This window comes from Microcaecilia unicolor, chromosome 1 (genome assembly GCF_901765095.1).
Source record: "Microcaecilia unicolor chromosome 1, aMicUni1.1, whole genome shotgun sequence".
NCBI lineage: Eukaryota > Metazoa > Chordata > Amphibia > Gymnophiona > Siphonopidae > Microcaecilia > Microcaecilia unicolor.
The window spans coordinates 701,888,957-701,915,281 of record NC_044031.1 but is presented as its reverse complement, the minus strand read 5'-3'; the positions used below and the strand labels follow the sequence as shown (position 1 = coordinate 701,915,281).

At 42.7% G+C, this 26,325-nt stretch overlaps 1 protein-coding gene across 2 annotated transcripts in view; it reads right to left on the bottom strand.

Annotated features, from left to right (window-relative positions):
* MYO1E (myosin IE) overlaps nucleotides 1–26,325 on the bottom strand; it is a 434,647-nt gene that overhangs the window by 6,967 nt on the left and 401,355 nt on the right. Inside the window, exons 24-26 of one of the 2 annotated variants that reach the window (XM_030188689.1) lie at nucleotides 20,904–21,064; nucleotides 17,039–17,125; nucleotides 13,322–13,439 (exon numbers count right to left, since the gene is read on the bottom strand). In XM_030188689.1, coding sequence (XP_030044549.1) covers nucleotides 13,322–13,439; nucleotides 17,039–17,125; nucleotides 20,904–21,064 — 366 coding nt within the window. Of the gene's footprint in view, nucleotides 1–13,237; nucleotides 13,440–17,038; nucleotides 17,126–20,903; nucleotides 21,065–26,325 lie in introns of both variants that reach the window. The other variant, XM_030188678.1, reaches the window with a different exon arrangement.

Sequence of the window (26,325 nt, the reverse complement as noted above, 5' to 3'; positions counted from 1 at the left end):
TATTGCCATACTGGGAAAGACCAAAGGTCCATCAAGCCCAGCATCCTGTTTCCAACAGTGGCCAATCCAGGTCACAAATACCTGGCAAGATCCCCAAAAAGTACAAAACATTTTAGACTGCTTATCCCAGAGGACCAATATTCTTTGGATCCATATAATTTATTTCTAGCTCATTTATTAAAATTGTTCTATTGGGCAGTACATGCTAATTTAGGCTGACACCTTTATTTCAGTATCTTGGGAGGACGTGAGTGTAAGGCATGTCTTAAAGAAAACCCAGCTTGATCAGGCAGTTCTATCAAACTAATAGGCTTGTCTCCAATTTCCCTTTCCTTTCTAAGATCTTGGAGAAGATAATTCTATCTCATTTGACAGATATCTCGGTACGGTTAATGCCCTACAACCTAGGAAGTCCATGTTCAATAAATTCCACAATACTGAATCTGTTCTGAAATCATTAACCAATGAAAGTGCTATCTGGACATGGGAAAATGTGCCCTGCTAGTAACCACTACATATGAGTCTGGCCTTTGACTTGGTGCACCACCAGCTTCTTGTCATGTGACTCCCAGAATAATGCTTTGAAGGACCTGTGCTCATTCCTTAATTGTGGAATAGTCAGGGCTTTTTTTGAGGGGGTACTTGGGGGTACTGAGTACCGGCACCTTTTCCAATCTCTGCTAAAACTGACCCATGGTCCCCAAGTTTTAATGAAAGAGCTCAGGCTCTGCACACCAATTCTACCTTGTCATAGATTCTGTGATAGGTTGCAGGGGGCCTGGCTATTGTGGGGTGGATCTCTCAGTGATCACCCCATCCCTGAAGGGTGGCCTGGCATTTGAGTACCGGCACCTTTTATGCTAGAGAAAACGCACTGGGAATAGTGATCCACTTTTTCTCTGCCACATCATGTGATCTATGGGTTCCCTCAGGGGTCTATTCTCTTATGTTATTCAGTATATTTATGGCACTCTTAGCTACTCTTAACTCATAACTTTAAAATTAGCAGATATTATTATGCGGACAATCTTCAATTAATCGTCTATGCTAACTTCCTGGATTGTAGCAGATTTAACTGCTGTCTAAACTCTAGCTTGTGGATCGCAAACTGAAACTTAATCAAATCAGAAGCTATGTGGATATCAAGAAGGTGTGTGATGCTGTCTGTCGGCCCCTTAATTTCAGGGCTGTCCATTCCATTAAAGGAAGAAATATCCAGATTAAGGATAGTTATTGACACATAATTGACTGTTCTTTCCAATATATCCACATTAAAAAAAGTTATGTATTTATTATCTAAGAATAACATACAAGTTAAAAATTAGTTTAAAGAAACACAGAAATACAATAATTAAAGAAGAAACATCGGGGCCCTTTTACCTAAGCTATGATAGGCACTAGTGCACGCCTATTGTGCACAAAAAAGCATTGCCGCGGAATGCGCTGAGGCATCCTGTGGTAGTGTGGTGATCGTGTGCTAATCCTGCGCTAAAAATAGTGTAAATGGGTGAAGAGTAGGCATGCCCTGCACTAATCAGGTAGCACAGGCACATTGCTGCAAACTGACCCATTAGCATGGGGTTAGCGCGGGAGCCCTTGGCGTGTACAAAACAGATGGTAGTAAGAGCTCACATAGTAATGACCATATGCTAATGGAGAAATTAGCACTTGGCCATTACAGAACAAAATGGAAATGTGGTCATTTTATAGTCACACGTGTGACCACAGCGTGCAGGAAACCCACACACTAACAACAGTGCAGGCCACTTATTTATGCACATTTGCTATACTACTAGGCCAACAGATAAGCATAAAGGGCCTTAGTGTATAAGGGAAAAGGACTTATATATCACCTTTCTGTGTTTTTTCCAACTACATTCAAAGCAGTTTACATATATACAGGTACTTATTTTGTACATGGGGCAATGGAGGGTTAAGTGACTTGCCCAGCATCACAAGGAGCTGCAGTCGGAATCAACCCCAATTCCCCAGGATCAGAGTCTGCTGCACTAACCACTAGGCTACTCCTCCTAACAGTTATGCTCCTAAATTTATGCTCCTAAATTAGGAGCATACTCTATGCTCCAAAGTAGATTATGCTCGTAATTTAGAAACATAAATTTAGGACTGTAAATTACGCTTATAAATTAGGAGCATAACTCTAGGAGTATAACCTTTATAGAATAAGGCTCAAAGTGGTTATGAACAAAAGTAAAACAGAATTGCAAAAGTTGAAAGGGAAAGGGGAAAGGGAAATGGTACTTGATATACCACCTTTCTGAGGTTTTTGCAACTATATTCAAAGCGGTTTACATATATTCAGGTACTTATTTTGTACCAGGGGCAATGGAGGGTTAAGTGATTTGCCCAGAGTCACAAGGAGCTGCAGTGGGAATCAAACTCAGTTCCCCAGGATCAAAGTCCATTGCACTAACCACTAGAGTTAGGAAAAGATGGGGGGGGGGGGGGGGGGGGGGGGGGGGGAGGAGCTAACTTGTAGTAGGGAAAACAGCAGAAAACAGGTGTGTTTTTACGGCTTGTTTGAAGGAAGGGAGTGAGGGCTGGTTTCTGATATGTATGGGGAAGGCTGTTCTATAACTTAGGGCCAAGGTAACACAAGGCAGTCATGGGTGGTGGACAGTTGTATAAGTGAGGGAGGGGGGAATGTGAGAATGAGGAGGTTATTGTCTGTGAAATGGAGACAATGGAGGGGGGTGTAGGGGATGAGGAGGTTGTTGAGGTAAGAGGGTGCAGATGGTAATCTCGATTTATAGACCAGCACGGCTTAGTAAAAGGGCCCCATAATCTTAAAAGAGAATAAGGAAAATCTTTTAGAGTGCAGTGGAGTGAGAGGAGCTGTGCAATAAGACAAAGACGTCTATAAAAGAAATTTATCAAAGAAAAGGCCATGTAAATTAACCCCCCCATCAATTTATATTCCTTACAACTAAAAAAAAAACAGGCTAGACACCTCTAAAAATGATGATCTTTAAGTCCAAAAACACCCTTAACTCTGTTTTGGCTAAACTCCACCCCCCCATATTTTTTACCCAAATAACTTATCAAACATTTAGGTTAAAGCATCAAAAAAGAAGACTTTTTATCTTAACGCTACGAAAGTCTTCATTTGTTCCTGTGTTTATCTAGTCATAACTGGATATATCCAAATCTTCTTCCCATATGAAGGAATTTGAGAGTTCTGATTACTACATTCAGATCTTGCTCAAAAATGAATGATAAATGTTGCTCTCTCAGAATCCTCATTCAGTATTGCAGAAATATATAAATCATCAGTTCTTTGTTCTTGAATCAAAGTCCCTGGTTGATTTCCTGGGTCACTTTTTAAGGGAATAGAATAGATTTTATTTAATGGGGGGATAACATTGGAGGAAAATTTAAGAACTTCAATTAAGTATTTCCTAAGGACATGTCCAGCTGAAATCCCAAGAGACTTAGGAAAATTCAAGAAATGTAGATTTAATCTTCTATATTATCATTTTCAAGTTGCTCAATCTTTCTATGGAGTACTAGTTTGTCTTTAACCATAGTTGTAGGCAAGTCTTCCAAAGCTTTAACCTAATTTTTAATGGTATGAATCTGCGTTGAAAATTCCTGCTTTGTTCCTTCCAAGCTCTTGGATAAATCATCAGTTTTACTCAAAAGAGTGCAACCTAGATGTCTAGCTTCTGGAGATCCATCCAGATACTCTCTAATGACACTGCTACAAGAGTTCCAAATGCAGCTACTGTTCCTGTTCTCCAACATTGTCAGTCATACCAATGTTCCCCATGGCCTTCTCACCCCTGAGAGGAGCCTCCACCCAAGTGACTTCTGCTAGAGGAAACTCTATCGTTGCCGCAAATTCAGTCGGGCGTGTTGGCAGTTTGTAAGCTGGAGAAGAGAGTGTAACATCAAACCCCAAAGCCAAGGGCTCTCCTTTGCCCAAATGTATCACCAGGGCAAATCTTCAGGCCTTGTAGATGGGGTCTTGGCTGCTGTACCAGGGACAAGGTTTTGGATGTCAGGGGAACGATCTTTACCACCCCTTTCCTCTTAGTATGAGGCATCGAACCAACATGGAAACAAGTAAGAAGCAGCAGTTGAGAGACACAGGCAACACCGCCATCTTAATACTGCCCCTCATGTGATATCCACATTTTTCTAAAACTTAATTTTTCTTTCTTTGCAAAATTTGACTTCTATGTCCATACCTTGACAAAAAGGATTGTTTAAAATCTCATAAATTCACTAATTCTCAGCTGATTGAATTATGGGAATGCATTAACTCAGGTGAGGCAATACCAATTGTTAAGGTGATGAAACCATATTCAGAATTCCGACATTAATATTCTGTGCTTTGCATGAAAATTTGATCATGTCTCTCCACCCCTACAGGCACAGCATCATTTAAAACTTAAAATTTTAACTACTGTTTTCCAGATCTTAGCAACACAGTGTCCCTGACTGCCTCATTCCATGATGTTCAGCATGATCACTGATATCTTCCATTTGCAGATTATTACTAATTCCACCTTCTATTAAAATCCACTTGGAATTTACTTGATGAACATCTTTTAGCTATCAGGTCAGAGTACCCTGCAACTCTATTCCAGAACAGGTAAGAACTAATGATACCTACTCTCAGTTCAGAATTAAAGTAAAACCGGGCTGTTTACACAGGCTCTTGGTCCCTAATACTCTTCAGTCTGAGTGATGGAATACATCTATCCTATCTTTGAACTGAACTTTTAACCTTTAGAGGCATCATTGTTTGCTGCTGTCATTGTTAATTTTAATGGTTTTAATTGTTTCCTAAAAGCAGTATATCACATGATTAAATTGAATTATGTCACTAGGAATTATAGCACTCGAGGTGGACAAACGTATTTGTGAGCCCACCTGCCCTGCCCTAATCTCCCACTCTTTTCTCTCTCTGTCTTCTACTTTGGTTACCAGTCCTCCTTCCCTTTCCTCACCAACCTCGATTATCGGTCAGACACTCTTGGCTTTACATCCTCTGCTGGCTCGTGTTTACATTTCAGTTGTTTTCCCAACTCTATTGGGTTTTGCAGTGTGGGCAGGTACCCCTCTCATTCCCCTAGATATGGATCTGTACTAAAATATAGTTCACCACAACCATGTTAGTTTTAGCTACAACCATAAGAACCTAAGAAAAAGCTATGCTGACCAGATGGGGCCAAGATGGCATTGGAGGCCAGATGATTGTGTTTCTGAGCTCCTGACTGCCAGCATGTGCTTCTTACCCTCTCTGGCTTACTCATCTGTTTATGGTGAAGAGAAAGACTAAACCTCAGGATTTTCCTCCTGGCTCCAGAGATGGATTTTGTAGCAGGCCAGGCAATGCCAGAAGGGCTTGTGGACAGCCACTGTGGAGACTGCTATAGCCTTAGTGTGGTCTGTGGATTCATCAGCGGACCGTGGCATGGAAAGAGCTTTACTAAGTTCCTTCCAAAGAACAGCTCCACTTTGACCTGGAAGCAGTACAAGCAGTGTAGGCACATAGGAGCAGGAAGGATGTGTCCTCTCTGCCTGTTAGCGTTGGAGGGGTTCCTGCTGTGACTTCGTTCTCATTGGATTTTTCTAAATCCATACTGCCTGAATTAAGGGCTGCAGCTTCTAGGATAGAAGGTTCTACTCCAGGAGGTCTTGGGCATTTTAGTAAGACCAGATGTTGTGATGATGGAGTCTTTGTGGGATGCAATCCAGGGTCTGTACACCTCTTTAATATAACACTTTCAAGGATATTGGTTTAAGGAGAAGCTTAAGACTGTTTCTTGTGCTCTGGAGCAACAAGCCACTAGGGTGAGTGTACTTGATGAGGGAGTTAAGGAGCTCCAGGACTTTCAAATGGTATCTATTAGGGATAGAGATGTAACAGCACATAAGACAGTATACTTAGAAAGCCAGGTTAGGAAGAATAACATGAGGTTTCTCAACTTTCTGAAATCCCTATTAAAGTTTGCGGGGAATATGGTTATCTTTCACTTCCTGTAGATACTTCTTAACCATATTCAAAGAAGTATCTACAGGAAGTGAAAGATATTCCATCAGAAGGATTACTACTTATTGTGTGAGCTCAATTTTGTCTGGAACAGTAGGAAGTAGAAATCCTGGAGTTGAGATGCCATGGTCATGAACCTTACTGGGTTCCTTCACAGCTCATTAGAAATTATAACTGAGTGCATTATACTGGTTGTGCCTTTTGCTCTGGAACTGGCTAGGAATAATATCTTGCATTTTTTTTCATCTCTTCAGTTTCTGATATCTCTTATTCTTAAATTACTGCACCTTGATCTTTTTCTAAATCTTCAAGCTCGTCAACTGCCTTAGTGTTTTCTCTTTCTAGCTCTCCAAATGTTTATTTCTTAGCAATAAATATTTTCTCATACTTCTCTAGCCTATTTTCTGCATCCTCGTCGTTCCCTATTTCAGCCATATCAGATCATAGCTCTTTGAACCAGTCTTGCATTTCAGTCCAAATAACTCTTGAGCTCCAAAATCCACCTCTGAAATTCAGAGCACAGCAGCGGCCTTCTCCCCCTCTATGGTACACTCAGTGCACTCATTCTCTTGTGATTCATGTGCAGCTGTGGATGCCATTTTGTGCCTTGCACTCAGGACCAACTCAGCTTCTTTGAGTGTGAATGTCTTTAAATTGACTGTTGCCTTCTGCTATGACATCTGCTCGATAGCCTGTAGGACTGTACACTGCCAACTTGGGTTCAGAATGCTTCAAATACCAGATAATTTTGGGGTATAACTACAAAGCTCCATTAACATAATTTCTTCTTCCAGGTGAAAGTTTTCATCATTTTGTCAATGTTAGTAATGTCACAATGGACTAGTGGCAAATTTTTTATCACATTTCCCAATATTGTACTCTCCATACTTATTCTGAATTACAGTAACTGAAAACACACGATCTGGTTCCTGAAATTTCTCATAACACCCATCAGCCAACAGATGGAGCCACTTCTCAATGAATACAACTTCTTAACAGGGTCCTTTTATTAAGGCGCTAGAAAGTGGTTGTCACTGCGACTAGCATGTAGGTTTGCCTTGCGCTCCGGCCACTTTCTAGCACAGCTGAAAAATGGCTGTGGTTGGCCTTTTTTTTTTTTAAATGGGCATGTGCTAATTTCCCCATTAGCACGTGGCCATTACCGCCAGGAGACCTTACTACCATCTATTTAGGTAGCGGTAAGGGCTCCTGTGCTACTCCTGCGCTAATTGGGTAGCATGCGGTAACGTGCCCGTGCTACTCGATTAGCTCAGGCATGCCTACTGTCCACCCCAGACATGGCTCCTGCGCTGGAAAATAAACAATATTTTTTTGCAGTTTAACATGCGCTAAGTGGAACAGTATTCCTGGACGCCTCTGCGTGTCCAGCGGTAGTGCTCTTTTAAAGCGTGGTAGGCCTACCACATCTTAGTAAAAGGTCCTCATAGTGTTTTACCTGGGTAAATTGACTTGATTGAATGTTTCCCTCTCCTACCTGGCTACAATATGCATCGATTCCTATAGTGCATGAGCTTGTAGCCAGGTTGAGGGTGTTATTTTCCTGCATATTTTTACTCAAATTGTAGTTCCTATGTCTTTGGCTACTTTCAGCTCCTTGTAGCTAATTTTCAACAAGAAACTATACGAATTTCCTGTTAAAAGTTATCTACAAGATCTGTGACTAAAAGTACCCAAGGACTTTGTACCTAGGGACGTATCTTTTCTGAAAGATGTCTATCAGTTTGACTATACTTGTGTGAGGTTATGCTCCATGAGCAGAGGGATCACAGCTCTCGTGCTGGAGAAATATGATGTAACTGGGTAAAAGAGTCATTGGAAAATGGCCCGCTCTTAATCTGGTTTAAAGAAAGCACAGTGTTCTAGAAGATGAGTATCTTTAGCCACATTCAGAGGAACTGCAACCAGGAGGAGGGGAAGGAATATAATATGTGTGGACTGCATTTTTCACTCTATGGCCTCTAATAAACCAGGTTAAGGCTTTACAGTTAACACACATTAACTGCAAAGGTTAATCCATGTTAACTGCAAAACTTCCAAGGTAATTGCAGGAGACATTGATGGTCCTTTTGGAAAAACAGCCCTGTTACTAATGCAGGAAAATTTACCAAACAAAACAAAGTTTTTAACTTTTTATGAAATGATAATTTAGATCTGTTCTTATAAATAAAGGCAAAGAATTCCAGAAAGAATCACAGAAAAGGAAAACAAAGTATTAAAGATTCTCAAGAAATGAACCCCTTTAGGTGAAGGTGGACGAAGCAGCAGCTGATCCTACCTACTCCAAATCAAAACTAACAATGAACAAAAATTGTTTTCTTGATAATGTTGCATCAAGGCTAAGTCTTTTGACAACTTCATAGCTGGATGCCGCCCCATATAAACCCGACCTAATGACCCTGGACAATGTCTTGTATGTAACTCACCAGTCAGCTTGCACCTTTGCCAAGAACTTACTGTCAAAGTTTAGCAGAGATGGGACTATAGGTTTCTAGTTTTTGTGTATCCTTATACACTTTAGTGATGACCGTGCTATGAGCCTTATTTGAATCAAATTGATATCTGCCCTTTCCAAGTTACAAATATCTGTCAAGATCCCAAAACGGTACATTTTATGCTGCTTATCCTAGAAATAAGCAGTGGACTTTCCCCAAGTCCATTTTAATAATGGCTTATGACTTTTCTTTTAGGAAGCTAACCAAACCTTTTTTAAACCTCACTAAGCTAACTGCTTTTAATACATTCTCTGGCAACGAATTCCAGAGTTTAATTACACATTGAATGAAGAAATATTTTCTCCAATTTGTTTTAAATTTACTACTTTGTAGCTTCATTGTGTGCCCCCTAGTCCTAATATTTTTGAAAAGAGAACACAAGCGATTCACATCTACCCGTTCCACTCCTTGGAAAGGTCCTCCTTGTTGGGTGAGAATTTTATACACTAATTGGTCCAAAACACAACTCATATTGCAGAGTTAAGCTTTCCCCATACAACTTCCTTCCAGTGACAATAAGTTGTCCCTGCGGGTCCTTTACTTGCCTCTCAAGTTCAAAAGCTGTCCCTTTCAAGAAAAGTATAGCCACCTATGCCTTAGTCCAGGAGGAGGTGCCATACACATGACCCATACTCTACCTGCTCAGTTCAGTATGCTCTATATCATCCATATGGGTCTCGTAGCATAGTTATGGCAACTCCCTGTTACAAAGTGAAGATTTTGTGCTGCTTAACTGGAAAGCCCAGCCCACACACATTCCAAGTGAAATGCTTCAAATATTTATCACCCATTTCCTTTTTGCCATGCATTCAAACCATCTGTGCTGAAACCAATTAAACTGTGAACAGAGGTCCTGCAGCCTATAGCCCCTTCCCACTACAACTGTTTTCTTACACATTCTCTCAACTCCATATGGCTGATTCCCCTTCCCTCCCTCTCTCTATCCCCTTTCCCCCCTCCACACACTCCCCCCTAGCATCAATGGTCACTCTAGTGCACTTTTTCTTCTCGACTCTTCTCTCACTGCCATTTCTATCACTGTTTCTTCCCATGATCCTCACCTTGCTCACACTAACTGTTCCCTCATGCTTTCATCGACAGCCTCACTTATGATACTCATCTACTGCCTTATACATTATCTCACTCCATCATACAATGCAATCAGGGCCGCTTTTACCAATGGGCAAAAGGGGCAGCTGCCTTGGTCCCCTACATAAAGGGGGCCCAGCTGCCCTTTGGAAAATTCAGCTCCGAGCTCAAAACTTCTCTCTTCTCCTCTCCCACCTGCCCACTGCGGGTGCCACATCTCTCCGACTCTCTTCCTTCCCCTTCTCCACAGTCTTCTATCTTTGTCCCCAGCAGTAATTACCTCAAGCTGCATTCAGCCAGCGCCGGGACCTTCTCCCTGAAGGGCCCCGCCTGCACAGAAACAGGAAGTTGTGTCAAAGTAGATGGAGCCCTGCAGGGAGACAGTCCCAACACTGGCTGAATGTGGCTTGAGGTAATTGCTGCCAGGAGAAAGGATGAAAGAATGCGGGAAGGGGGGAAGAAGAGAGAGGATGAAAGAGAGATACAGGACCCAAGGGTGGTGGGGGTGAAGGGAGAGACCAGATTAGAGGAGTAGGGGATAAATGCCTGACCAGGGTGGGGAGAGGCAGGGGAGAGAGAGGAAGAGATATTGGCCATAGGGTAGTGGGAAGGAAAGAGAGAGGGGTGAAGTTGAATATGGGTAGAGACAAGGGACACAGAAGGGCAGGGGTCCAAGGAAGCTGTTCCACTCCACAGGGGAGGGGGTAGGTGGGGGAAGGGTGCTACTAAGCTTTGGGGGGCAACCACAGAAGTCTGCCCAGGGACCCAGAGGTGGTTAAAGCAGCCCTGATTGTAATGCCCCCAACCACCCCACAGTTATCTCAACATTCTTCTGCAGCAACAAAGAAAAAACAAACAACCTCCCCCCCCCCCCCCCCAAAAAAAAGAAACCAACAGTCCATCAGGTAGCAAGCAGTTTCTTGCAGCGTTGGCTGAGTGTACCCAGTCTCTCTCTGCCTTTTCTAGATCCTGTGAAACACCTCCAAAACGGGTCTTAGTCCCCAGAAGGTTGTCTCTCCGGTAGTGTTGCTAGGAACCTGTGCACTACCCATAGGAGTCAACTTTTCAAAATTATTGGGGGTGCTAAACCCAATGGAAATTACCTCTTCATAGTCAAGGAGTCTGTTCAATATTCACCCACAGAGCTGGCTCTTATGGCACTGCCTCTGATATGGTGAAATACTCCATCTTGTTACCATGGTGAACCCACAGTTATGCTGGAAACAAGAGGGCAAACCAGGCCTGTCATTCAAACAAGCCAGAACATATTGGCATAAACTCTCTTTGGAACACTGTCACTTTTCTGGAGTAATCTTGAAAAATTAAGAACCTATGCCCCTCATACTCCAGTGCCTTGTAGCCTGAAACACTTGCTCTTTCTGGATGAAGTTCAAAAATATGCCAGGACCACTTGAAGCCGGCCAGACTTTTCATGCTGCTGGAAAATGTGATACTTTTTCTATGCCTACTATATGCAGATTTTCTACTAGTTGGAACTCAAAGGGCAGCCATATTTAAAAAAAGTCTCAGAGTTCTGCATCAGGGATCTTCTCAGAGATCCCCATAAACCATAAGCTATTACCGTATGCTCTATTTATTTCATTGTCCAGTTGCATCTCACAGGCCACTAAAGCTTTGTTTAAAGTTGCAATGTTTGTTACTGTTCTGTGCACCACATCTTCCAGGAGCGGACTGACCATTTGGGCAACCAGGCAGTACCTGAAGGCCCAGAGGCTCTGCCTGGTTGCCGCCGCCGCACACTACAGCCCCCATGGGGCCCTAGTGGTTTAGTGGCCGCTGCCGCTATTCTCCCTGGTTACACCACTGTATTTACAAAATGGCTGCTGAGACTCCCGTGGTAGTTTTGTGAGAGGCAAGACTATTGTGGGAAGTCTTGGCAGCCATTTTGTAAACATGGCGCCATGCCGGGCACAGTAAAGGCAGCGGGTGGGCAGGAAAGAGGAGATTTATTTCCTGCCCTTGAAGAAGCCACAGCCACTAGACCACCAGGGCCCTTCAAGGTGGGGGGAAAGGGGGACAGCGGCAACATGGTGGGAAGAAGGCAGCATGGTGGAGGCACTGGTGGCAGTGGCAACAGCAGCATGGCGGGGAGGGGGGCCCAGAGTACTCTCAGTCCGCCCCTGACATCTTCTATCATAGACAACCTCTCCCCAATATTCTGTGCCCCCCTCGCTTCATATCTTTCATCGGACCCCCCCATGCATCCCCTCTATGTCCTGTTACAAGCCCATGTAGGTGTGGATAGGATATTGTGATGAGTCCTGTGTGACTAGCTGATTTAATAAACTGTTTCTCAGTTTTTCATAGATTCCTTCTTCTTAAAGAAACAATTAAATGGAAGCTGGGGGAGAATTTTAAGAGGGTAATTTTTAAAATCCATGAAGTAGAAAGCGAACTGCTTCATGAGTTCATTAATTCTCTGAAAAATAAGAAAAGCTCTTTTAAACAAATTTCTTTCAGGTTCAGCTCTAACTTGTTAATAATAGTAATAACGACCCCTGAGAAGTCACTTTTTTTTTTCAATTCACTTCCTCTGAGGCAACAATAATGAAAAAAAAATGCAGTTTGTAAATCTTTTTCTTTAGTAAAAATTTAATGAAAAAATGTTTTTGAAACTGAGCTGCAATGTTTCCCTAAGGCCAATCTAACATAATCTCTAATATTTATAGAATTCAAATACCTGCTAGTGGTTGCTTTCACTTAGGAAAAAAATTAAATTCTCTAGTAGATGTATTTCACTTTGTGTAGTATGAAACATGTTTGGTTCTAATTCCTTCCAGCACCCTCTGTCATTATAGCTTTTAGTAACTCTTTACTGTTTGTACAGAACGGGGGAAATAGGACTTCTGGACTTTTGCTTTTAGTACAAAAGAGAGCTACTCAATATCCATGCAGAAAGCAGCCAAACACAAAGCAGTGGATACATATGGAGAACCATCAAACTCTAGGCTCAGAAAAAATACTCCTGAGAGATATTTATTAAGTTCCCACGTATCACTGGTGCCAGATCCTGGCCCATGCCCAGCTGACAGACCTCTTTGTTACATTACATTTATATCCCACACATACCTCCTGAGTTCAGTGTGGCTTACAAAATAAGAAGCTGGGCATTCCCAGGAACATTACAAGATTTACTATAAAAACCCCCAGATAAAATCATCTAAGGACCAAATACTTCCTAAACAAGTACGTCTTCAGCAGTTTTCAAAATTTGCCATAATTTGTCTGATAACCTAATCGCATGTGAAAGCTCATTCTAATAACTTGCAGCCTGATATGCAAATGTTGCTGGAAAAAAACTTCTTATAAACAATCTTCTTGGGGTCAGGTAATGTGAAATTAGAAATTCCCTAGATTCAGGTCTTAAATTTCTAGAAAACTAATGAACATGCCGTGGTTGTGCCGGCAACCATTGTAACTGTAAAAATGAGGACCAGGAGTTGATGAGAAGGACTGGGTTAAAATCATCTGAATGGATCATGGAAGGAGCACAGCCTTGCAAAGGGGAGGGTGGGCATAAGCTTTCATGCACTGGTGCACAGCCTCAGAAAAGCTTTTTGCAGCAAAGGGTGCAGTATCCAGGAAACCTTACCCTGCAGCACCTTGGTCTGGCACTCTAAGGAAGTCCAGGCTCTGTGGTTGCTGGGAATATATGTCTGTGCCTCCCGAGACTTGCCTTGGCAAAGATGGGCGCTCCATTGTGGTAGATACTCTTCTGGGATTGCTTGGAGGATTGGTTGGTTTTTGGTGATAGCCATATTGAGTTCCTGTTAGCACTCCATTTTGATGATGACCTAGGGTTAATAAATGAATGAACAAACATATTATCAGGAGAAAACCAAAATATTGTCTTTTAAATTGGTACCTCAGACTAGGCGTCCCAGTGCCGTGCACTTAGTGCCAATTTGGCATCTTGGCACCAAGATTCTATTATAGAATACTACCCTAAGGTCAGCATCGGCGTGCCCCTGTGTAGGTGTTACCCCGTTATGCCATGTCAATGGCAGGTATAAGTGGTGCGCCTAGGGGCAGTAAGTTACATACGCAGTTTATAATACTCTATAAACTACCTGCATATCTAGGAGACATGCCCATGGTCCACCCATCCTCTGACCATGTGTATGCCCATTTGCAATTAGGCACTATGGCACTTAGGCGCTACTTCATAAAATAGCGTTTAATGCACACAGGTGTCTACCTGTCAATTAATGGCGCCGCTGACACACCTCCCTCTAGGCAGCACTTTATAGAATTGCCCCCAGCCTTTCATAAATTTCTGTGCTTCAGTGCACATGCTTTATTTTAAGATGGGTATAGTACTTTAGCATAATTGACTAAGATCTACAAACGCCACTGTTTATAGATCCCACAGCTTAGTGCAACATTTTTCAACCAGAGTGCTGCGGGAGTTGGGCCAGTTTAATTTGTGCCAGATGGAGTAAGCTTTCTTGTCTCTAGCAGTTGGTGGCAGGGAGCAGTGATTCATACTGCCTGCTTGCGCCAGCCCTGGAGCTTTTTCTCTGACGTAACTTCCTGCTTCCACACAGGAAGCTGACCGCTAGAGATAAGGAAACTTTTTTTAAAGGTATGCCGGAAGGGGGTCAAGAGAGACAACAGGAGATGCCTGATTGCCGGCTGGAGAGGGGACAGGAAGAGAGATGCTGGACTATTTTTGTGGGCATGGGGTAAAGAGAAGGTGAGGGGGGGGGGAGGAGAGAAAGTAAATGGTGGAATCTTTTTGAGGGGGGGAATAGAAGGTAAAATGCTACACTTTGTGTGGGGGTGGGAGGGGAAGAAGGTCAAATGCTGGGACATGTGTGGGTGTGGGAGTAATAGGGGAAGAAGGTCAAATGCTGGACCATGTATGGGGAGTGGGGTAGAAGGTAAATTGCTGGACCATGTGTGGGGGGTGGGGTACAAGGTAAATTGCTGGACCATGTTTGGAGGTGTGCCTTGACAATTTTAGCACAGTGTAAGTGTGCCGTGAGACAAAAAAGGTTGCAAATCTCTGGCTTAGTGCCTCTATAACATGTGATACAGACAGACTGGGCTAAAAATTCAGATACATATCACACTTTATTCATAAAGATACAGTGGTCCCAGTGAAACATTGTTGGCTTCCTGACATATCATTTATGTAACTTCCATCTGGCTGAATGCAATCTTTTATCCCTATATGGTTTGATTTTTAAGACATCCTACATTTTACTTGGAGGAAGGAAAAAGTAGAAACAATTGATGATAAACACATATGCACCTGATTTGGCATTCACAGATCTAGCAGTTAGGATTTCCTGATGCACTTTGCAAATACAACAATGACTCCCAAACTAAGTACCAGAGCTCCCTGACTAGGTCTGAGTTTCAGGATATTCCACATGTGCCACATCTGCATATACTTGAGCTGATGTACTAGGTTGATCACCATGGTTTGGTTGACCCTTGTTGAAGCTCTTGAGGGTACAGAGTGGTAGGTGATCTGCACAATGCACCAATGCTAATGGAAGGAGAAGGAGTGGACATTCCTGATGTTAAAGCATCTAGGCATCTTAAGAATTTCAAATTTACAGCTCAGCGACAGGGAGGTATGGTAGAATAAGAAACTAGATGGAAGCAATAGAAAATGACCCTAGACACATGCTCTGTTTGTACCATAGCCTGATCAGATTCAGGATGATAAAAATAAATAACTTATTACATGCCCATGGAGGAAAGAGTAAAAAGCTTAGGCAGAATTCAGTAGCAAAAGCTCAAAACAGCATTCTGAAGGCATGGAATGTTATCAACAAGATGAACAAAAGAGAGACTACTCAGAAATCTAACGGATCTTAGAACATTCTGCTGATAAGGACATCAGTCCATCCAAAGTCTTCTGCCTTCTGTCAAAGACATGAGCACTCTCATTCTATAACTTGGCATCTAAATTTAAGTGCGATTTGCATGCTTATATTATAGGATACTAGCACTTACCAGGGTAAGTGAACACTTGTATGTATAAGTGCTAGGTACACGTTCAGTGCTATTCTATTAACGACATGAGCAGCTTTCTTAAAGCGTAAATGCAAGGGAGGTGTTCACAGGGGAGTAGCATGGGCGGGAAACTGTACGTTATGTGCTAAAGTGCCACATTTTGGCTTGCTCATTTACGCCTGCTACTGACATGGTGTAAGTGGGCAGATGCAACTTAGGCTGGTATTCTATAATAGAATATTGGCACCCAGATGCCATTATAGAATTAGTGCTCAGAGCACTGCATCTAGGCACTTGTGGTGCCCAATTATGGAATTGTCCCCAGGGTGTGCCATATATAAAACAAGTTAGACCTGGCTCATAAGTACATAAGTGTTGCCCTACTGGGACAGACTGAAGGTCCATCAAGCCCAGTATCCTGTTTCCAACAGTGGTCAATCCAGGTCACAAGTACCTGGCAAGATCCCAAAACAGTACAATACATTTTATGCTGCTTATCCCAGAAATAAGAAGTGGATTTTCCCAAGTCCATTTTAATAATGGCTTATGGAATTTTCTTTTAGAAAGCTATCCAAACCTTTTTTAAACCCCACTAAGCTAACTGCTTTTACCACATTCTGGCAATGAATTCTTGGCTTTTATTTCATAACCAGTGTTTTTTCTGCTGTGTACAGCAGAGCATAAAATGGTTTTAGTCACTAAACATGCTCCATTTCTGATACAGAAATCACACTTTCTTGTGCACAGAAAAAAAAGGGTTGGGGAGACTGCCGAGCAACGTTCGCTTCTGTCAGTGGCACAAAAGCAAGTCCTATAGAAGCAGATGGTTGAGATAAATGTTTCAGAAAGTCCATTCTTTTTCTCAGTTAGAACAGTGTTTACTTACTTACCTGAAAGGAATGACTTTATGAGAAGTTGGAAAATAAAGAATGGCAGCTTTGTACTAGCTGCCAAGATGTACAGAAGCTACCAATGCCAGCCTTTGGATCACAGCTTTAGGGATTTAAAGTATAAGCCAATTACAACGGCATAAAGCAAACTTACACAAAAATAAGTGACCTTGGGCAAAGTCACATCACCCTCCATTGCCTTGTATAGAAACTTAGGGCTAGATTTACAAAAGCGTGCTAGTGTGTTAACATCATCAGCACAAACTGTTAATAAATAGGTTCCCATGCCAAAGTTGGGACTGGAGGTAAATTATGCGTGTTCATGTATGTGTGCATGCACTAACATGAGAACATACTTTTAGACTGTAAGCCCTCTGGAGACAGGGAAATACCTATTGTACCTAAATGTAACTCACCTTGAACCATTACTTACAAAGCATGAGCTCGATCCAAGTAAAAAAAAATAAATACATTTACCAAAAAGAAATATTAAAAATCTTGTACAGGGCTTCGGTAGCAGCAGTATCTCGTACCTGGTGGAGGTGGTGCTACCCTGGTTGGATAGGTCTGGCCTGCAGTGGAACGTCCTCTGGTTTGATTAAGGCTCTTTCTGGTGGGTCCTAAAATAAGTACGAACCTGTGTCAGTCTGCATACACCATAAAGATAGAATCTAAAGCAAAAAGCTATATAGATTTGACATAAAACATCAAAAGAAAAAAACACACTCGATGACAAATCAAATTTCTATTTTCAAGGGAAGCAATACTTATTTTACATAATCTATAGAAAAGGAACGTCAGACCAGGTCACAGCTCAGATTCCTCATCAGCCACACTTCATTATTACCTAACTAGCTGATGGACTGCTACCCTTTGTTTTGGAATATGTTAGGAAATACCCACAGATTGGAATGTAATGATACTGTAGAATCCATATAATATGGATGTTGGAGAGCATAAAACATGGTTGCATTAACTGGTGCTATAGCGGAGTCAGTCAGTCAGTCCCAACGCCACTGTAAGGGCAATATGCTACCACATGATTGCTAGCCACCCTGGAAATTAGTAAGCCCAGACATAAAAAGATGGAATCTACATATCAATCAGCTAAACAGAATATATATTAAAAAAAATAAAAAAAACATACCCAGGAAAAGTAAGTCATAAGTACATAAGTACATAAGTAGTGCCATACTGGGAAAGACCAAAGGTCCATCTAGCCCAGCATCCTGTCACCGACAGTGGCCAATCCAGGTCAAGGGCACCTGGCACGCTCCCCAAACGTAAAAACATTCCAGACAAGTTATACCTAAAAATGAGGAATTTTTCCAGTCCATTTAATAGCGGTCTATGGACTTGTCCTTTAGGAATCTATCTAACCCCTTTTTAAACTCCGTCAAGCTAACCGCCCGTACCACGTTCTCCGGCAATGAATTCCAGAGTCTAATTACACGTTGGGTGAAGAAAAATTTTCTCCGATTCGTTTTAAATTTACCACACTGTAGCTTCAACTCATGCCCTCTAGTCCTAGTATTTTTGGATAGCGTGAACAGTCGCTTCACATCCACCCGATCCATTCCACTCATTATTTTATACACTTCTATCATATCTCCCCTCAGCCGTCTCTTCTCCAAGCTGAAAAGCCCTAGCCTTCTCAGCCTCTCTTCATAGGAAAGTCGTCCCATCCCCACTATCATTTTCGTCGCCCTTCGCTGTACCTTTTCCAATTCTACTATATCTTTTTTGAGATACGGAGACCAGTACTGAACACAATACTCCAGGTGCGGTTGCACCATGGAGCGATACAACGGCATTATAACATCCGCACACCTGGACTCCATACCCTTCTTAATAACACCCAACATTCTATTCGCTTTCCTAGCCGCAGCAGCACACTGAGCAGAAGGTTTCAGCGTATCATCGACGACGACACCCAGATCCCTTTCTTGATCCGTAACTCCTAACGCGGAACCTTGCAAGACGTAGCTATAATTCGGGTTCCTCTTACCCACATGCATCACTTTGCACTTGTCAACATTGAACTTCATCTGCCACTTGCACGCCCATTCTCCCAGTCTCGCAAGGTCCTCCTGTAATCGTTCACATTCCTCCTGCGACTTGACGACCCTGAATAATTTTGTGTCATCGGCGAATTTAATTACCTCACTAGTTATTCCCATCTCTAGGTCATTTATAAATACATTAAAAAGCAACGGACCCAGCACAGACCCCTGCGGGACCCCACTAACTACCCTCCTCCACTGAGAATACTGGCCACGCAATCCTACTCTCTGCTTCCTATCTTTCAACCAGTTCTTAATCCATAATAATACCCTACCTCCGATTCCATGACTCTGCAATTTCTTCAGTCAATAAGGTTACATTCATAGCTCTAATTCTCTGTTACTCTACAAAGCACAAGCTCATTTATTTATGTTAATTCTAGGACCATAACACTCAGGAGTTAATAGAGTTGAATTCAGAGATCTGAATACGGTCCTATTAACCATATCCTTACCAAAGTGAACTTAGGGACCATTTTATGAAAGGGCATTAAGCCCTTAATGCATAGTTAGCATCTGACAGCAGTCTACCACAGAAACACGTTAAAGCATTTTGGGATATTTTGCCTATTTGCGCAGGCTAACCAGTGCGTTATCTGTTTTTTACAAATATTTTTCAGAACGGTGTGTCAAGGGCAGAGAGTGGGCAGCCTCATGTTATCCAGCTAGCACAATACGATTAGTGCGTGCTAACTGGATGATGCAGAGTTCATGCAGGAGTACTTAACGCCTCCTAAATCGAAGGTGGTAAGGGCTCCTGCGTTAAGTCTATGCAGGTGCTGCACATTAATGACGTTAGCACATGATTTACAATGAAATATTTAAAAGTCTCCCATAAGTGTTACATTTAAATCTGGGCTTAGCGTTTACTAAGCCGCGTTAGCATTTTTAGCGTGCGCTAACGCTAGAGACATCCATGTATTCCTATGGGTGTCTCTAGCGTTAGTGTGCGCTAATTTTTAGCATGCACTAAAAACGCTAGCGCACCTTAGTAAACAGGGCCCTTAGTTTTCTTCCCTTGTACTCATAGATAACCCCCTTCGATCCACTGTGCAGCTAGTATGTGGTCTATGATCTGAGGTGTATGAGCTCTTTCCCTTGTACAGACATTTTACAGGTTTGAATTAGGTCAATAATGTGTATGGCAAGAGGAAAGACATTGCCCATGCATTGGAATTAGGTAGGATTGCCGCAAATCACAGAGTGAGTTACATGCTTCAATTAATTTACATGTACCTGTGAGGTTTTTAAACATTTGTCTAAGCTTAAGTGGGTGACCAATTAAAAAATTAGTCATTCTTTATTCTCACCTGTGCATGGTTAAATATACATATTGGTCCAACTTAATTCAAGAAAATTCACAAATTTCTGTAGCTGAAATTTGTTATAATAAATAAAAGCCCTGTAATTGTCCCCAGAGCACTTCTACTGGCCCCCAACCTATTAATAATAAAGGGTGGCTACTAAAGTTGTCCAGTGCTTTGAATATAATGCTACAATGCCAATTAGATAACTAAACCTAAGAGTCTGGGATTAGCGCCTCACCGAAACCAGGATCTTCTGTTTCTACCAAAACTGAATCTGCAACCGAAATTGGTTGCTCAGTGTCAACAGAAACTGAAGCTGAACATGAAACTGGCCCTGCCCCCCATGAACAGCCTCCATTCTCTCCCCTCCCCACCTGACCAAAAAGAGTTCCCACCTGGACTCGCCTGCCAGCAGCAGCCCCTCTCCCAAGCCCATTCCTCAGTAGTAGCTCCCTCCTGGACCTACCGTGTCGTTGGTGGCTAATGGGGGCAGGAGTGATCCCCACTCGCTCTTGCCCAAGCTTGTCCTGCTTCAAAATGGCTTCTGGGACTCCCCAGCAGCAGTCTCATGGCAGCCATTTTGAGATTAGAACTGGCATGGGCAGGAGCGATCCTCAGTTGTTGCTGCTTGTGCCGGTTCCAATCTCGAAATGGCTGTGTGACCTCCAGTAGTAGTATCATGAGACTGCCACTGGAAGTCCTGGAAGCCATTTTGAGGCAAGAGTAAGTGGGGATCGATCCAGACCCACTAATCACCAGTGACATGGTACACCCAAGAGGGGATGCCGCTGTGGGGTGGGTTCAGAGGGGAGACTCTTTTTTGTCAGGGAGGAGGAAGGAGGGGGTGAGGGTTGTGCAGCATAATTTCGGTTCCAGCCAAGAATGCACAGACATTTTCAGCCTAAACTGAAACAAGACTGAATATGGATTTCGGGACAGTTTTGGCAAAATTTGGTCAGCCTTCCGTTGGGATATGTATGTGTATGTGTGTTCATCTGTCTGACAGGTGATGAGGTTCAAGTACTTACGGGAGTTCTTTGGTAGTCCTGGTCCAATGCTGACTTGCAGCATTTTGTTACTGGGTTTCAAAACCGCTAAATCTCCGACTCCTTGCATAAACTGCACCTGGCGAGAGCCACTGCCGCCACTCCAAGGACCCCAGTTCTCTTTTTTCAACTTCACTTCAAGTCTGTCATCAACAAATACAGACAATTGAGGAACAGTTTACCAATTGAACTTAAGATGGAGATATCTTATTTAATTTTTAGAAAAAGAACTGAAGATATTCAGCAGGACTTATCCATGTACAAGAAGCTCCTTCCTGGATAAGTCCTACTGACTGGGTCATACTTGAATTTTCAGCAGCACTTATCCTGGGTAATGTCGCTTAATATTTGGGCAAAATGCTGCAGCACTATCTGATCAGTGTCGGGGAGGAGATATGATGGACCCATAAGATATCTGGACACCACTGGGCAAGCAGAACTGTATGTAATGCTGTCCTAATTATGTCTGGTTATGGCACTGAATATTGGCTGTACCCAGGTAACTTCTGCACGCTACCAAAGACATGGATATTCAGGGCTGATATCCGGAAAAAGGCTCACAATGAATATCCATAAGTACCTGGCAAGATCCCCAAAAAGATACAATACATTTTATGCTGCTTATCCTAGAAATAAGCAATGGATTTTCCCCCAAGTCCATTTTAATAATGGTCTACGGACTTTTCCTTTAGGAAGACATCCAAACCTTTTTTAAACCCCGCTAAGATAACAACTTTTATTACATTCTCTGGCAATGAATTCAGCCCATGCTAGGCAGTGTTTCAAGCAATGCAGCCCACTGCAGGCTGAATATTGACCAGTTGGTTATTTGAGAAATTGCTGGACATCGTTTGAGTGACTCTTTAATAGGGTCCCTATGTGGTGCCTACTTTTCTTTACAGAATACTACTGTAACTCAGTACATATGTGCTTGGACTTAGGTGCTTTTACTTATGCCAACCATACAGCTGATGTAAATGCCAGAGATACATGTGTAACTTCTAGAATTCTATAAGTTATGTGTCAGATACATGTGTAACTTCTAGAATTCTATAAGTTACGTGTCTATGTCTGCACTCTGCTCAGACTCTGCCCAGGTGTATGCCCACCTGTAAAGGCATTATATAAGATATGGGAATTATTCAAACATGTATACCGGCTGAATGTGTTTAAATCTCAAAGAACCATCAATAACACATTAAAAAAAAAATCATGGGAGGCTTTACAAAATTTTGGAGAAAAAACCCCAGTTAGCCCCCCAAAATAGGCTCATAAGTATATGAAAAGAGCCAGCCTAGGGACACATCAGCGGTCATAAAAATTCCAAAATAAACACTCCCTTTTTTTCAAAAATCACCATGCATTAATACCACAAATATACTTTGTTAAACTTTTTTTGTAATATCTTTTTTTGAGCTTTACTTTAAATATATAAAGCAAAAAGTACTTAAACTTGCTTCAAAAACTATACAGGAGTGTTCTCCAAATTTATGCTCTCCTCAGAGATGAAAACAAACAGCGTTGGCAGTTAGTAATCGTCAGGCGTCAAACTTAAACATGCTCTCAGAAGGCAATCATAACAGCTGTGACTATTGTTATATTCTTTTGGGGGGGGGGGCTGTGGTGGAAGAACAGGTGGGTTTGGTTTGTATTAGATTTTGTTTTAATTTTTATTTTATATTATAATTTTATGATTATGCTTAACACAGTGCCTAGATCCCATGTTTGGATATTGAGTGAGTTATACATTCAAATTAAATTAATTAAACACAGAAGAAAAGAGGAGAAAGAAAAGAGAAGGAAAAAATCCTGCCAGTGACCTGAAAGTCCTAAAAGAATACTTCACAGTTCTCATATTGGGGTTTTATTTTGATTTTTTTTTTTTTGGGGGGGGGGGGGGAAGGATAGATTTAATCAGTGGCGTTCCAATGCTGGCTGACACCTGGGGCCGATGCGCCCCCCCCAGGTGCAGCGCGACCCCCCCCCCCCGGCGAAATGACACCCCCCCGGGTGCACACCGCTGGTGGGGGAGGTGCTGCGGTGCGCGCCTGTCGCCTCCGAGTTCGCATGTGTTCACTGCTCCCTCTGCCCCGGAACAGGAAGTAACCTGTTCCGGGGCAGAGGGAGCAGTGAACACATGCGAACTCGGAGACAGGGTGACAGGCGCGCACCACGGCACTCCCCCAGCGGCGTGCACCCAGGGCGGACCGCCCCCACCGCCCCCCCCCTTGGTACGCCACTGGATTTAATTTAATTTCATGCTTTGTTTCATTTTGTTCTCTGTTTTTGTGTGTGTTATTTGAAACAGCACACACAATATAACTTGTGTGTGTTAAAGCAGAAATGAAATAAAAAAGAACTTTGTCATTTGTTTTTTATTTCATTTTGAAACTGAGGATGTTTAGTAAAGTGGATAAAGATTTCAAACTTACTGTGTGTTAGGTATAAAAATGAACGTGTGGTAAGTGCAAAGCTTGTGTGCTATTGGGACATAGTCATCAAATACATCTGTGCTATCTGCTGATGTATTTAACTCCAGCCCAATGTTGGCCAAACCATAAAAAAACCCTTAATCATGAGGATGCACCCCAACCTCTCTGCTGACAGCCCCCACCCTGATCATAATTCCTTGATGACACCAACCACCATGACAACCCCCCCTGGTGTCAGCCCCTACCACAATGAAAAGTCCAGCTCTGATCACATATCCTCCTAAGTACATTGCCCCACTTTTCATCAACCTACAGACCCTCCCCCCTCCCCCCCCCAGCACTTACTGGGATATCCCTGGTGGTGTCAAGGGCAATTCTATAAACTAGAAGTCTGCATTTATGCACCTCCTGTACATTCACACGTATAAGAATACAAGTACCCAGGGCAGCTAAGTGTTATTCACTAATGACACACCTAACTTGGGTGTATATATAGGCAGAACATGGGCAGGGCTCCCACTTATACATGTAACTTACAGAATACTAAGTTATACGCGTCCATGCCTATGACTAACGTAACCATGGTAGTGTAAATGTTAGGTACGCCAATACCAGTTTACACTAGTATTCTTAACAGGACCTGGATGCTCAAGTGCCATTACAGAATAAGCTCCCACCATGGGTCCTCAGGGTACCTAAATGGAAGGACCTGGTTGTAAAATTGCCCTCATAATATCTGGGCCAACAACATAAGAATATAAGAACATAAGAGAAGCCATACTGGGTCAGATGAATGGCTCACCTAGACCAGTATCCTGTTCTCTAAAAGGTGGTCAAGCCAGGTCACAAGTACCTGGAAAAAAACCCAAATTGTGGTAACACTCCATACTACAAATCCCAGGGCAAGCAGTTGCTTCCCATGTTTGTCTCAATAGCAGACTATGGACTTTTCCTCCAGGAATCTGTCCAAACCTTTTTTTAAACCCAAATACGCTAACCGCTGATACCACATCCTCCAGCGATGAGTTCCAGAGCTTAACTATTCGTTGAGTGAAAAAAAAAATGTCCTCCTATTTGTTTTAAAAGTATTTCCATGTAACTTCCTCGCGTGTCCCCTAGTCTTTGTACTTTTGGAACGAGTAAAAAATCAATTTACTTCTACTCGTTCTACACCACTCAGGATTTTGTAGACCTCAATCATATCTCCCCTCATCCGTCTCTTTTCCAAGCTGAAGAGCCCTAACTTCTTTAGCCTTTCCTCATACGAGAGGAGTTCTATCCCCTTTATCATTTTGGTTGCTCTTCTTTGTACCTTTTTAAATTCTGCTATATCTTTTTTGAGATGCAATGACCAGAACTGAACACAATACTCAAGGTGTGGACGCATCATGGAGCAATACAAAGGCATTATTGTATTTTCGGTCTTATTCACTATCCCTATCCTAATAATTTCTAGCATCCTGTTTGCTTTTTTGGCCACCGCCACACACTGAGCAGAAGATTTCAACATATTATCTACAATGACACCCAGATTTTTTTGAGCACTGCCCCCCACCCAAGGTGGACCCTAGCATCAGGTAACTATGATTCGGATTATTCTTTCCAATGTGCATCACCTTGCATTTGTCCACATTAAATTTCATCTACCATGAGACTGCTGCTAGGGGTAATCGCCACCATGTTGAATGTGAGTGGCAGTGGGGTGGGAGTGGAGGGGGAATTGCTTCTGCCATGGACACTATCCGGATGATATTCAGCCAGCAGTGGTTTAAACCTTGACCATCACCAGTTAAATTAGTCTCGGATATTCACTGCTGGGCCATATGTGGGCACTGCTACTGAATGTCTGCAGCCAATTGCCCCGCAGCTATCTGCTGGAGCTTATGCAGGTCCCAGCCGATATTCAGCTGGGGCATGCGTAAGACAATTATTTGGGCCCAATCTGAATATTGGTCAGGATCTGCATCGCGATCCCCCTCCCATCCTTGATGTAGCCTTCTCTCCTTCGTTTCCTCCTCCCCCTAGCCTGGAGAGTCACAATCCTCCTCTCTCCCTTGGAACACCCTCCAACACCCCTATCTGGACTGGGGGGATATTCTGAGGGTAGGCTGCATCAGGGGGTGGGAAGAGGATTGCGGGACTTAAAAAAAAGAAAAAAAAAAGCTATGCGAGTCCACACCTGGCCAGTATATTCAGTGCCGGGACCTGTATAGCTAACCAGCCTATTTAGGATAGCTTTTAAGGTGTTTTAACTTGGCCGGGTTTGCTATGCGGGTCACAACACCAGCACCGCATAATTGCCAGCTCTGTCCCAACACCGCCCCCTGTACTGCCCCTGACTTGCCCATTTTTTTTTATAGGCGGGTCTGAACCGATATTCAGCGGTACTTCCTGGTTAAATAGGTTGGGTGGACACACGTAGATTTAGGTGCGGCCATTTACGCCACTGTAAATGCCTGCGCCTAAATCTACGTGCAAATTCTATAGCTGTGCGTGTAGATCTGATTGATAGGTTTGGCACACCCACATTCCACCCATGACTGTGCCTCTTTGTGATTGTGTGCACTGGAATTTTTGTGCGCTGCTTTACAGAATACGTCTAGCAAAGTGTGCACGTAAATTCCAATTATGGTCATTTAGTTTTGATAATTGGTCATTATCGGCCAATTATCATGACTAAATGGTTTGTTAAACAATTGAAACACGTGCATAGATTAGGCGCACGCACAAATCTACACGTGCTCGCCTTCAAGCACCATTTATAGAATCCCGGGGTTAACATTTAACATGGGACTGATTTTAGTGCATGGTAGAAGTTCCCACATGTGAACTTCTTCAGGCACTTTAGCAAACATGCTTGTGCAACAAACTCTTTATTCCAATGCACCTTTTTTCTTAAAAAAAAAGTTTTGAATGTGTACCGTTCAGGAAGTGACAACAGAGAAGTGGGAAACAGACCGGGCGATCCAGAG